This window comes from Eulemur rufifrons, chromosome 20 (assembly GCF_041146395.1).
Source record: "Eulemur rufifrons isolate Redbay chromosome 20, OSU_ERuf_1, whole genome shotgun sequence".
NCBI lineage: Eukaryota > Metazoa > Chordata > Mammalia > Primates > Lemuridae > Eulemur > Eulemur rufifrons.
Genome location: NC_091002.1, coordinates 46,795,979 through 46,809,467, shown reverse-complemented (window position 1 = coordinate 46,809,467; position 13,489 = coordinate 46,795,979). Strand labels below are relative to the sequence as shown.

At 49.6% G+C, this 13,489-nt stretch overlaps 1 protein-coding gene across 1 annotated transcript; it reads right to left on the bottom strand.

Moving 5' to 3' along the window:
• Window positions 1–3,029: 3,029 nt before the first annotated feature.
• On the bottom strand, window positions 3,030–12,638 carry TFAP2C (transcription factor AP-2 gamma). The gene is made up of 7 exons (XM_069496113.1): window positions 12,352–12,638; window positions 10,210–10,695; window positions 10,046–10,097; window positions 8,583–8,799; window positions 7,866–7,984; window positions 5,533–5,677; window positions 3,030–4,573 (listed from the first exon to the last, which is right to left on the bottom strand). The coding sequence occupies exons 1-7, from the start codon at window positions 12,397–12,399 to the stop codon at window positions 4,288–4,290; spliced, it is 1,353 nt and encodes a 450-aa protein (XP_069352214.1). The 5' UTR covers window positions 12,400–12,638; the 3' UTR covers window positions 3,030–4,287.
• Between the last annotated feature and the right edge of the window lie 851 nt (window positions 12,639–13,489).

The following is a 13,489-nucleotide window of genomic DNA, read 5'->3' as shown; positions in this document are numbered from 1 at the left end:
ATCCACCTGCCTCGGCCTCCCAGAGTGCTAGGATTACAGGCGTGAGCCACCGCGCCCGGCTACATGTGTCTTTAAAAAAAAAAAAAAACTGAGAGGACTTGACCTTATAAACATTCTTAACAAAGCTGTTCCTTGGACAAGTCCCTGGAATTATGCCTTTCAACTCTACTTAGTTTCCACACTTTCCTTCTACCCATCTCCCCCATCAAGATGTTATCTGAAAGAAACTGAGAAATTACAGTGTTTCTGACTGTGCCAACAACAATTGAGCTTCCATGAAACTATGGACTCTAATGTAATAGTAATTTTTAAAAATTATAAGGTCAAGTTTGTTTCTGCAGAAGATCATGTTTCGTGTTACTAACGGACAAAGACTCAAGGAGTGATCCGCCCTGTATTGGTACGGACCTTGGGCGTGATGGCAGCCTGGGCTGGCGAAACCAGGAAGACGTGAGGTTTTGATGGCTCCAGGTGTCCCCAAGCCTCCCAGGGTGGTGACCCACAGATTTCAGAGAAGCAAATGAGGACTGTTGTCAACTGCAAGAGAAATACAAGGTAGACCAAGGTCTGAAAACGGTAAGTCAACAATTATCATTATCATCCAAGAGCAACACCTACTCCTGGGAAAAGCATATCCAAGCACTGCAACATCGAAATGTCGAAGGTAAACTTTCCTTTATGTCCAGCTAAGGGAAACCCCTACCCACTGAGCTCAGGGGCTGGAGACTACTCTCCAAGGGTCACTGCCGTACCCCACCACCTGGAAAAACCTCAGCATGCTCTTCCCTTTGTGGCCAATGGCAGTTACTTCAAAGGTCTCCACTTATAAAGAAAGGCAAATTAAACTGCCACCCCCTGACACCACTCTACACACCTACAAAAGGAAAAAGCTGAGAAATACTCAGAAGTCCTCAGAAATGACAGCAACCTCTTCAGAAACCCCGCAACAGCCAGCGTTTCCCCGGGGAAACCAGGCAATGGGCTCCAGAAACCCAGCCACTGCCAAGCAGTAAAAGAACTTTCTGTTTGTTTCTCAACCATTCGTGACCCTATCTCATTTGGGGTTTTTAACATTCAAATACAAGCACCATAGGTCTCAGAGCTTACTCCAACACTAGACCTCCAAAAGGGAAAGCATGGTGGCCATCCAATGGTGTCATTCCAAATGAGAAACGTACTAACCGTCCCTTTTCTAACCCACAACATACATTGTGCACACATGGAAGATAACCACAAACTGCTATTGAACACACTCTCTGACCTTTCAGAGAAACAGTAGGTGTGCCCTCTTGGGGGCAAGAAGACACCTTCCAGTTGCCAGGTACCTGGGTGGCTGAGTCTTCGGTTCACAGATGTATGATCCTGCTGAAAAACCTCTCACATAAATGGAATTCAAGACAGCGTGTGCCTTCATGTCCCTGGTGGGGTTTCTTTGAGTGCAACCAGGAGAAGAAAGCAAATGTCTTCATTGTGATATCACGTGCCTTTACAGCTAGTCTGCGAAAATGGCACAGGCCGAAGGGGACAGGGACCAGAGTGATCCTCGATAACATGGCCCTTGAAAGAAAACCTGCCCCAGCCCACAGGAAGCAAAGCTCTACTTGCCCAATGCCAACAGGCAGGGCAGGCTTCGTTCCCAAATAAGCAAGAGCTTGGTGGAAAACCTTCAAGGGAGCCAATGTTTCAGCAGGGTCCTCTTGAGAGTACCTGGTTGTTTGCCATGGCACCAACTTCCAAAGAAAACGTGTTATTGTGCACCAGAACCAAGGGACCCAGTGACGGTCCCCTGACTTCCAGTGGGAACAGGGATAAAGGAGAACCCAGCTCACAGACAGGCAGAAGGAGCCCTGCTTGTGACTCACTCCAATCCCTGGTTGACTTTGGGGCATTTCCAGAACATTGTCTGCATTGCAATTCGGCACAGCTCCTAAAAGCCAGACTCTAGTCCAAAAGCAGGTTAAGATAGTGATAAGAAAACAGTCCTTTTTCCTTTAGCTCTTTGCCCTTATAACTTCCTCCTAACACCCACCGATTGAGAAATAACTGCCAACCTAAGACCTCTTTTTGCTGCTCTAATGCAAAGCAATTGTGAGCTTGACATATCAAGATAAATCCAACTTAATGGGCACATTCAGTGGCCAAGGACAACCTGCCAAGACCAAAGTATTAGGCTGGCAGAGTTCAAATTACTTAATAACATCTAATGCCAACACTAAGTCAGGAATTGCTGAGCATTTGGTAGAGAATCATGAATTAGGGATTGTAAGACTGGAGTTGAAGCAATGGCCTTATCCAATGTGGAAAATCCTATGGGGCTCCACTTCCCTTTGAAGCCTGGCCACACTTGCCAAACTATAAACATATCACTTCCTGGAGGATATGCCAGGCCACTTCAACTTGAAATCAATTACCCGCAGTGTGCATCCAAGATCTTGCAAACATCCAGCAAGCACACAACCCCTGCCAGGCTCCTCTTCTCCAAGTATTGTACGGAGAAGACCCAATCTCTGATGTACCCTGCAGGCAGGCAAAATGACTTGGGTAGATGAGCATTATCATGTTCCCAAAGCTGGGGAATTTTGATTAACCGAAAACACTGCTATCCTGCACACCTCACTGCTGGCATTTGATTGAACGCCAAGTCAGAGTATCTGCCCGTGGAATACCTACAAACATTTCATTTTCGCTCCTGAGCAGCATACAGTAATGGGATGTACTGAGTGCAACATAGCAATGTACCTGTTCTCAATAGGATCCTTCCATGAGACGCTGCTCCCCAAATGTGGGCCCCTTTCAATGTTGATAAACCGTCCCTCGCACATTTCCCAATACCCCTGGGGTGGAGAGGATGACACCACGTGCACCTGAGGGATACTGACGATAGTGAAAGGACCTAAGGCAGCTGAACGGTCTTGCCAGGGAGACAAAATGAAGGTTTCCAGCTGCTGCTCAGTCTACTAACTAAGCTACCGGCAAGCCATGAATTAGCTCTGCACCATTCAAAAAATCAAGTTATAACCAGACTTTCACAGATTCTATCGAGAATACTTTTATTATACAGGTATCATACACACAACAATTACTTGGGGAACATTGACAGGCGCATGAAGTTCAATGCCAAATCTCCATTTCGCCCACACACACTGCACTGCACACTCATCTTAGGGTTCACCCCCACAGGAACAAGACACAAAAGTTATTGCTTTCTGAACAGAGAGCTTCAATTAAATAGAATCTTCCAAGCCAAGAACAGAGCACAGCATCCTCTTAATACCCTGTGTACATATGAATAAAACCTTAAGATGTATTATAGATTACCCCATCACCGTTAAAAGTTAATATTAAAATCGAATCCCATTTCTCAAAAACGTTGTAAGAAGTACACCAGTATTTACAGACCCCCATTAAATTATGCATAAATAAAATCTGTACACGCAACACAGTTTCTCAAATACAGAGCCTCCACAGGGACTTGGGGATGACAGGCAGCAAACACAATGCTTCGTGCCTACCCTTTTCAAGTTTACTCAAAACATCTGAAATAAATATGCAAATAAAGCTTCAATACCTTAAAGAAACATGTCATTTTAAAGAGTCTCCTATGTAAAGAGTTAACTTTCAAAGTTTAAAAAAAAAAATCAGCAGGCTTTGTTTCTACAAGTTCACTAAAACCCGAAGGTCCCCTTTGAACAACATGGGTGTCAAGCGTGTCGAATATGACCAATCAGCTCGTCGCTAAGCAGACAGAACCTCTGCCTCCTACTGGAGGATTTGTTCTCTGAAGAAGCTAGGGAGATAAATACTTTTTCTTTAGGCAAATTATTTAGTGGACTCAAAAACCAGCCGTTACCTTAACACTGAACAAAAAAAGTTATTTTTGATCCGGATCACATCAATTTGACATTTCAGTGAGTAAGTGTGTGGTTTGTTGTTGTTGTTAGCCCAGGGAATTTATTTAAAAGGTTCTAGAACTTATAGCACCACTTTCAGAGAAAGGAAGAACGGGGTTCAAAAAAGCAAATAAAAGTTTAATGAGTAAAGAGCCAGTACTCGTCACCTTCTGGTAATGTCCAAAGGTAGAGATACCTCGGAGCTAGAGAAACACTAAGGAATCCAGGAGGACGTGCCAACGTCATCACCGCAGATCCGGAAATCAAGGGAGGCCTTTTCATCGATAGCGCTAAGGTGGGTAACACGCTGCCCCCAGGCCGACGGGGCTCCCCGTCTGTGAGGAGGATTCGCAGGCCTGGTCCCTGCCCGACTCTCTGGCCCTTTGTTCACCCTGTTTTATTTCCTGTGCTTCTCCATCTTCTCCAGGGTTTTGTTAGAATCCGCTGGGCTCTGATCTCCGGGGTTCATGTAGGATTTGTCTATGGCTATCAGGGCTTCTTTGATGTAGTTCTGCACGGCAGACACCGCGGCGCAGATGGCCTGGCTGCCAAACCCGTGGGTAATCAGGCTGAAATGCGACAAGCAGTTCTGTATGTTCGTCTCCAACACGGGGGCGGGCCTGTTGTTCCCGTTGGGCGTTCGGTCTTGAGTGAGAAGGTCTGTGAATTCTTTACACACTTGCCTGTGAAGACAGTCAATTGACCCCGTGAGCTCTAACACAGCTTTTTACAGAACAAATGACCCTGAGGACGGCACCTGGGAGGCAATCAGAACTATTTGCCTGAACCAAGGAGGGAGAATTTTAACTAATACTAATAGCCAACTGCTGCACTTAGCACCTATTATTCGCCAGGCCCAGAGTTGAGTTAAACTCTTTTCTGAACTATCTTATTTAATCCTCCTTGCAATTAGAAAAGATAATAGGATTAACCCCAGTCAACTGGCCAAGGTCACCAGGACTGGTAAAAGTGGCGGGTCGGGATTCCAACCCTTGAGGTTAAGGGGCACTTTGCTTCGGTCCACATAGGTTCCAATAAACAAATTCCGTCAGGAACCCAGAGAATCACACCCCCCAGCCCAAACTCACTCTCCACACAGGCTGGTTCATTGCACTCTCTCTTGCCCCATTTCCTGACTTGAGTAGTTCTGCTTCATTTACCATGATTTTAAAATCAACTTATTGTCGGTTTCTAGGAGAAGTTCCACAGCTGCATTAAGTAGCTTAATTTGCCCACATGTCTGCCGCACATCCACCCTGATCTGTACACTTAAAAAACAATAGTCTTGCTATCAGGAGGTAGAAGGCACACAATCTCCTTACTGGATGTGACAACACAAATCAGTTTCCAACACGTTTTTGTAAGATATGCAAATATAATAATGAAAGGGTAGCTCAACTGTTTTCAGCTGAATAACTAAACAGCTTAAAAACAGTCATTACTGAGCAGTACACTTTTTTTTGCTTATCTCAATCATACAGAAAAGTTAATGCATTTGACTTTGCAAAGAAGCGTCCTTGCCACTTTCTTTTGCTACGTCCTAATCAATTTCATGAATACTTCTTTTTTGAGCCATAGGTACTGCACCAGATCTTCAACTGCCCGGCCTGGAGCGCTAACTCATCAAAGTCGGAATACTCACTGGGCTGCCAGCAGCATGTTCTTCCTAGTCGCCATCTCATTTCGTCCTCCAAGATGAGGTCTGGTTAAATATTCTGCCACTGGTTTACTAGGAAATTCGGCTTCACAGACATATGCAAAGTCTCGAGCCAAATGAACTGCTTCACCTAGAATTATCAGGAACAGCAACAGGTTTTAGGATGGCTGTGGTCACTGCAAACTCCTTTTCCTCCTTCTCTAGCCTTGTTACCAGTCACTTTGCTTTCTAAAATGTAATCATATATACGGAACAAACAATTCCCTGGTCGGTAGTACTTTCAGCAGGTACCCCAGGAATATTCAGGGTGAAGATCATACAACATGAGCAATAAAGACCCCAAAACCTGGACAGTCAGCCATATGCATGGGTTCTTCATCCGTGGATCCAACCAACCACCAGTTGAAATATTCAGGGGAAAAAAAAGGATGGTTGTGTCTGTACCAAACATGTACAGAATTTTTCTAGTCATTATTCTCCAAACAATACAGTACAACTATTAACATCATATCAGTTATAATAAGTAACATAGAGATGACTTAAAGTATATAAGAGGATTGTGTATGTTATATGCAAATATTACACCATTTTAAATATGGGCCATGAGCATTCTCTGATTTTGGTATCTATGGGGGCGGTCCTAGAAACCACTTCCCTGTGGATGGGGGTGGGGGGCTGTACTTGAAATTGTAACCAGTCCCCTGCTCAACAAACTGATAATCAGACATACCCATGCTTTCTCTTAATAAATAATAAATGGTATTATTGGAGAAAACAGAAAAATTTAAGGCAGATGAGCATGTCTGACAAAAGCAAACTGGTCACTCCTCTACAGAAAGGAGACAGAGTCTTTGATACCTTACTTTCTTTCTAAACTAGGGTGCCCTAACCTCTTACTGAGGGAGGCAGATCTCTAGAATGTTTCTTTAAAAGACGGAAGGGAGCAGTGTGTTTCCTTTTGGAAATAAATGTTAAGAGCTCCAGCTACCAACATGGAATACCCACCCCCTTCTCCAAGTTATCAGGGGAGCGGAGGCAGAAAACCAAGGGAGTCATCTCCCACCAGAAGGGTACCCTTCCCTGGATCCAGGGTGCAAGACCGGAGAGCCTTTCAAAAACCGGGATGGTGGAGGGGGCTCTTGGATTTACTGAATCGGCATCAGAGAGCCATTGTCCTGGCACACACTTTCCTATTCAACCACCCCTGCCTGGCTAGCAAGAAAGCCTAGCAGAGCCACATTCATGCTCCATGCACGCAGAACCCACCATTCTCCATGCAGGACAGCTGTTCTCAGACAGGCAGCTCCTTTCTCCTTGCCCTGACCTCCACAGGCACTCGTAAAAAGGTAGAGCAGGGACTCTGCCAAGTCCTTTTTGCACCACAGTCATGCCATGAGATCAGGGAACAAAAATCTTCAAAAGATGCATTGCTACCTACCAGGAGCCCACTTTTCATTGGTTTCCCCAACCCCTAGCAAAAGCCCAGCACCCTGTTGAGGGTGCAGGCTGCGAGAGGTTGGTGGAGGCTTTGGCTACGCTTCTTAGTGGTTCAACTTTTTTCTGTGAGCAGTAACAATTGTGCTTGTTTTGTTTTATTTAAATTACTTCACTTTTTTCCCAGCCCCTTTTAAAGGTTGTATCGCATTCTTGGCTACTTTCCAGGTTGGGGGAAGGGTCCCGCATTCAAGAAACTGCAATGCCACGTCCTACTAACTTTGGACTCAAGCATAGGCCAGGGGTTCCACTACTTTTTTCTTCTGAGGAGAGGACAGGAAGGAGGGAATCGTGATTTGGGCCAGTCCCACTGTATACAAGGGCTTCTCTTTACTAACCACAATCCCAATAATCTGCAACTACAAAAACCAGAAATGGTACTCCTGCCCACCAGTAAGTACCTAGCTCTTTCCAATAGAACCAACTGATCAGCTGCATCTTTCAAAATTGGTTCTTTTAACAGGAAATGTCTCAATATCCCTTTAATGTGATTTTTTTAGGTTAGGAAAACAAATTTCTTTTGTTTTATTCTATTTTCTTATGATTTTTATGTTTCCTCTCATTTTTCAGCTGAACAATTTCTTTTTGACATTGATTTTCTAGGGAATCCAGAACAGAATACTTGAGCAGACAGATATTTATGTTTACTTATTTGATAAAATTATTGTGATTCATTGCAATGAACTTATGAGAATTCAAATTGCTTTCATCTCTCTACTTGTGACCAAATTTTTAAGAGTTGGTTTCCAGCTTTTCTATATGAAAGTATTAAAGACACAGCACAAATTAAAAACACGACAAAACAAAAGCAAAACCCCACTGACCTTCTACTAAAGATGTCAGGAGAGTCACGTGAGCGGCTTTCCGTCTCCCGGCTGGAAGATTCAACCCAATCTTGTCCAACTTTTCCCGCAAGGACCGGCCTCCATTTTTAGATTTGGCTCTGAGTAAACAAAATTGACTCTAACTGCTCTCAAGAAACCACACTTTAGAAATTCTAAATTTCTAAAGTGCTGCTATCAAAGCTGAAATCTGTCAAAGATGTCAAAGATTATGTGAACCATAATCCAAAGTGATATGGCGTGTGCTCATTCAATTAATCCCAATAAAACTCAAAATCAAAAATCTTTTCTTTTTTTTTTTTAGCATCACTATTTTTTTTTTTTTTTTTTGCCTTTAAATCACAAAGCATTTGAAGTGGTTTTGGAGCAGACAAATATTCACTTGTAAAACTGCAGCAGCCCTGAAGAAACTCTCTGGGGGAACAAAATCCATAGTGGGTCCCATCCCTCGATACAGATGCTACCACTTCATACACAGAATCAAATTCTAACCGAATGATAATTTGTTAGCACTGTTTTAGCACTTCCTTCTTCATTTGGCACTTTCTAAAGAGAAGAAATGTACTAAAATCTCTCTTGGAGATGATTAGAATTCAGTGTTAGGTATAAAAGTTACATAAATGTTAAAAATACCTCTCAGCCCTTTTATACATTCACCTCCAACTACCCAACCACCGTGCCCAGAATGTGTTCAAGTACCTTCTGAGAACACCTCCCAGTAATGAGGCATTTAAGCATTCAGGAGGGGACAATCGCCTCTGTACTTCAGCCACTGTCACTTTATATTTAGATGTGGAGCTGAGCAGGGACAATCTTCCAGGGACTGAGCAGAAGATCTCGCTAGGATTTATCACGGCTCCCACCAGCTCCTTCTGACAAGGGAGGCTCAGAGGGTTCTTGGTCATCGAAATAGGACCTGTGAGTGAAGGAGAGGTCAGAGCCGGCAGTCACGGAAGCCACATCTGAGCAAGAGACCTTTTCAGAACCACTAACCAAAGCTGAAAGAGATCTTTAGACAAATAATGTTGCATGCTGCACTATAAATTGCAAGCAGACTTTTTTTTTTAAAGCCATATTCTCTTCCAAGATAAATCGAATCTGAAATTCACAAGTTAACACCTTGGGAAGTTAATTAGTCAAGATCCCCAGCTTGGAGGGCTTTTCATTTCCCAACCTCTGGTGAAACTATTTAATTATAATTGAACATATTTTCAGAAGACTGCTTCAATACTAAATAAATGGTGAGTTTTTCCCACTCAAGGAATAACCAAAATCACAGGACACATTTCAGATCCTTTGCCAAAACCCTTCAGTGTAACTGATTACAGTAAATTTAAAAATACAAAGTAATCCACTCTGTTAAAAGTTTACTGGAAAATTTAGTTTATTTTCCAAGTTTTTCTTCAAAATCTTTTTCCCCCAATCTATTTAAGCAATTCAATTTCAAGTAACAGACCATAATTACCTTTTTAGGTTCACTACATTTCACCAAAAATAAAAACAAAAAACAAAAAAACAAAAAACAGACTAGTGATCCTGTCAGTATGTAACTTAATTTCATGAGCCACTCTCCCACCAAGTAATCCAATTTTCCAAATCCCCTCCCCTTCTTAACCCTGCAAAACCCAATCTGACAGATCACTCCAGCTGTATTCCGTTTAGGGCTGAATTCAATAGGCCAAACTGTTTCAAAACTTTTCTTGCAAGTCAGAATTAAAGACCCTTTCCATAACCGTGTTTGAAATAAAAAATACAATCGCCAACACATTGAACTATTAAAATTGTCACAGAACCAATCACTCAACTAAGGTATGTGGCTTGTGGTTTTTCAAAATTAACTCGCTCTGAAGACTTTCTCTAACATTATAAAACATTCTCGGGCATTCAAGGAGTAACATTTCCCAAGAGAGAACTAGGCAGTAACAAATCCGGGGATTAAGAGACAGCTGCTAAGAGTTCGACCTGAGTGTCCTTTTTCATTTAGGTTGGAAAAGAAGTTCCCTCCTCTCGGTCCTAAAACCTAGCTTACCTGAGTCCCCACCAGCTCCCCCCATCACAAATGACCCACGTTGGCCACCAAATACTCCCACCTCGCCGCTAAGTTACAAAGGTAACAAGTCCAGGTTGTGTGTGGCCAGAGGAAAGACAGACTCACTATTTACCTTTGCGAATGACAGTCTGATCATGCAGCAGCAAGTGCTGGTCGTCGACATTCTGGGGAGAGATGACAAAATTTCCTGTAAGTACGGCGAGCCTGGAGGGGCAGGGGGTGGGGGGAGAAGGCCTTAGGGCAAACAGGTCCGCGCGGGAGCCGGGCGCCGCTCACCTGCACCTCCTCCATCGGGTGCGCCATGTCGTGCAGCCCCAGGTTCTCGGCCAGGCCCGCGGCGTCCAGGGCGTGCGCGTGGGGCAGCAGCAGGTCGGAGCGGCGGTAAGCATCCCTGCGGGCGCCCACCGCTCCCGCCTCCAGTCCGGAGAGGTGCGGCAGCAGGCCGGCCGGGCGCCCGTGGTGCGAGGGCAGGCCGGCTCCCTCCTGGCTCTGGCGGCCGGGCCAGGCCTGCTGCTGGCTGCCGGCGGGCGCAGGCTGGTGCAGGGGGTTGATGGCCGCGGCGTACGCCTCCCCCAGGTGCGAGTAGGGGTCGGCCGACTGCGAGTAAGCCAGCTGCTGGTAGGGAGGTGGAAAATAGGGTGGCGGCTGGTATTCGGCGACACCAGTATGCGAGAGCGGCGGCGCGGGGCTGTAGAGGTGCTGCCCGGCCGAGGAGAGGTGAGGGATCCGCGGGTTCCCATTGCTGCTGGCGTCGTGGCGATCCTGGGGGAGGAAAACGGGAGACCCCGTTAGTACGAAACCCCGCTACCGCGAACTGGCCGGCGTCGCCCGGCTGCGCCGAGCGCCCCAGGAGGCCCGCCCTGCACCACCCGCGATGCCTGCGCCCGGGTCGGAGGGCACCGGGGGCGATGCGCCCCGGGGATTTCGTTGTAAACCTCCAGTCGGCGAAGGAAGGGGAGGCTGGTGAAAGACCTGGGGGAACGAGTCCGCAAAGCCCGGCGGCGAAGGTCTGTGCGCTCCGACGCCCGGGGCGCTCAGAGGCGCCAACTCCGAATTCCAGGATTTGGGCCAGAAGCCGGAGCCGGAGCCGGAGCCGGAGCCGGAGCCGGAGCCGGAGCCGGAGCCGGAGCCCGGGCCCCAGTCCGAGGAGCAGGGCGGCCCGCGGCGGCCCCGGGGCAGAGCGCGCCGGCTCTCCAGCCCGCACATGCTGGCGCCGCGCGGCAAGAGGAGCTGGAGGAGCGGCCGGGAGCGGATAAAGCGCACATCGCGGGAAGTGCGCAGCTCCTCCGCCCTAGGGACCCTCCCGTCCACGCCCTCGGGACAAAGACCTCCGGGCGGGTGGCGCTCCAGGGCAGTGCCTGCCACCCTGCGCCGCCTGAGGGGCTTGAGCAGGAAAGTGAGGCGGCCCGGCCTGCCCTCCGGGCTAGCCGCGCCGGGCCCAGAGGAGGAAAGAGGCGAGGCCGCCCCGCACAGCCACGGCCCATGTCCCGACTCATTGGGGCGCAGAGGGAGGATGCTGGGCCCCGAAAGTTGGGCGACCTCGCCTGCGCACGTCCCTCGACCCACGCCTGCCCGACTTAATCTCTAAAGGCTGAGTATCCATCGGCCCCGGGGGGTCACAGGGGTGGCCGGGAACCGGGAGACACGGGGCACTGTCGCCGCCTAGCGGAAGTGCCCGGGCCTGCAAGCGGGGGCAGCCCCTCGAGGTCCCCGAGGCGCCGCGAGCTCCCGCGTCTCCGCGGCCCCGGCTCCCCTCTCCCCTCTCCTCTCCCAGCGCCCAGGAGCTCGCCTCCCGCCGCCTGCGTCTTCTTCCTCTTCCCGCTCGCCGCCTCCCTCCCTCCCACTCTCCGAAACTCTAGCTCAACCAGTCCGACAGGCTGGAGCACTCACTAGCGCTTACGGCCCCGTCTGGCCCCGGCCCCCCCAACACTCCCAGCCCCCACTTCTCTTGAAAGCCAAATTTCAGTTGTTTTCGTGCTTCCCCGTGGAGGTAGCGGGGCAGGTGACAAGACCGCCTTGGAGGAGTCTCCGCTAAGGTGTCGCCAGCAGGTAGCCTCATTTGACCCCTGTGGACGGAGACTTCGTGCGTAAAAGCCAAGTCTAAGGCTTGCAGACCGGGCACTCTTCCGAGAAAACGGGAAGGAGGGCTGTTTGCTTCTTATGAAACCAACTGGTAAGCTTTGTCAGTGGGACCTGCCATTATCTCGCCAGGCCTTGTTCCCGAGGGCTGGATATTTAGGAAAAGGCCCGATACAGGAAGGGGGCCCCGGAGAAATGGACTAAGTGGTGTCCGGAGTGGACCCCGTCCCACCGACAGGCCAGGGCTCCTCCAGCCTCGTCCCTGGCCTCGGTCCAGTGGCCCCTGCCTCCCGGACTGTCCTCGGCGGGGCGGGGCTGCGTCCCTGCACCCCAGCTCACCTCGCAGTCCTCTTCATACTTGACATTATCGGTTATTTTCCACAACATGGCGTCCGGCGTCCCCCAAAACAGTCGCCAGTTAAATCCAGGCTCCCCCCACCCCCCGATCGGTAAATCCAAAATCGGGGTCACGGTGACCAGGCGTCTGCCGCCGCCCCCGCCTCGCGCGGGCCTTGCTGTCCAGGTCACTGGACGCGCATCGGCGTCTCTGCGAGCGTAGATGCTGCCGCCGCGGGTGTAGAGGCCGCTGCCTGGGATCGGGAAAGCCGCGCCCGAACAGTGTGTCCCGGCAATAGCCGGGAGACCCGAGTGCTTAATGAGAAGGAAATTATCATAACTCCTCCCCGGGGGCCCGCGCGAAGCCCCGGCGCCGGGCGGGGCCGCCCCCAGCCAGTCCCAGCCTAGCTCCGCCCCCGCCCGGCCTGGCGCTGCGCCCAGCCCCACGCTGCGAGGGGCGAGAAGGGGAGTCAGTGGGCTGCACCTCGGTGACAGCCGCGGACCTGCAAAGCCCGGGTACCCCGACGAGCCTGCCTTCTGTCACCCCCACCTTGCACACACCTGAGATAGGCAGAGCTGAGGACTGGGATCCAAATACCAAAGGGCCTCTCTCCTTTGCCTAAAGAGCCTTCGCCGTATTTTCCAAAAGATGGATGTCACCTGGAGTTAAGAAACTCCGCACTGGGGGTTGGGAGGAGGGTGTCTCAACACCGGGGGGGCGGTCCCCTTATCTGCCAACAACACGTCCCGCCCCACCCGCCCCACCGAGACTTAAGGTTTGGACTGGGATCATGCAGCGGGAGCCCCAGTCCGCCCGAAAGCCCCCCTTCTTCCCTCTGCGGCACAGCCCGGTCTCGGCCCTCGGGGAGGGAGGGCAGGAGGAAAGGCTTTCTACGGAGTTGGCCCCAAGCGCCGCAGAGGCAGCAGACCGTTCTACTGGCCCAGAAGTCGGGGACATCGGCGTCTCGCCGCTGTCGCCCGAAGCTGCATCTCCAGCGGCTGGCTGCGGCCGGGGGGGCACCCGCGCGCCCTGGCCCAGCCCCGCTGCCCTGCCCTGCCCTGCCCTGCCCTGCCCTGCGGAGCGCCGGCTCGGCAGCTGCCTCCGGCGGGCCGGTCCCTCGGAAGCCACAACTCACCCTGG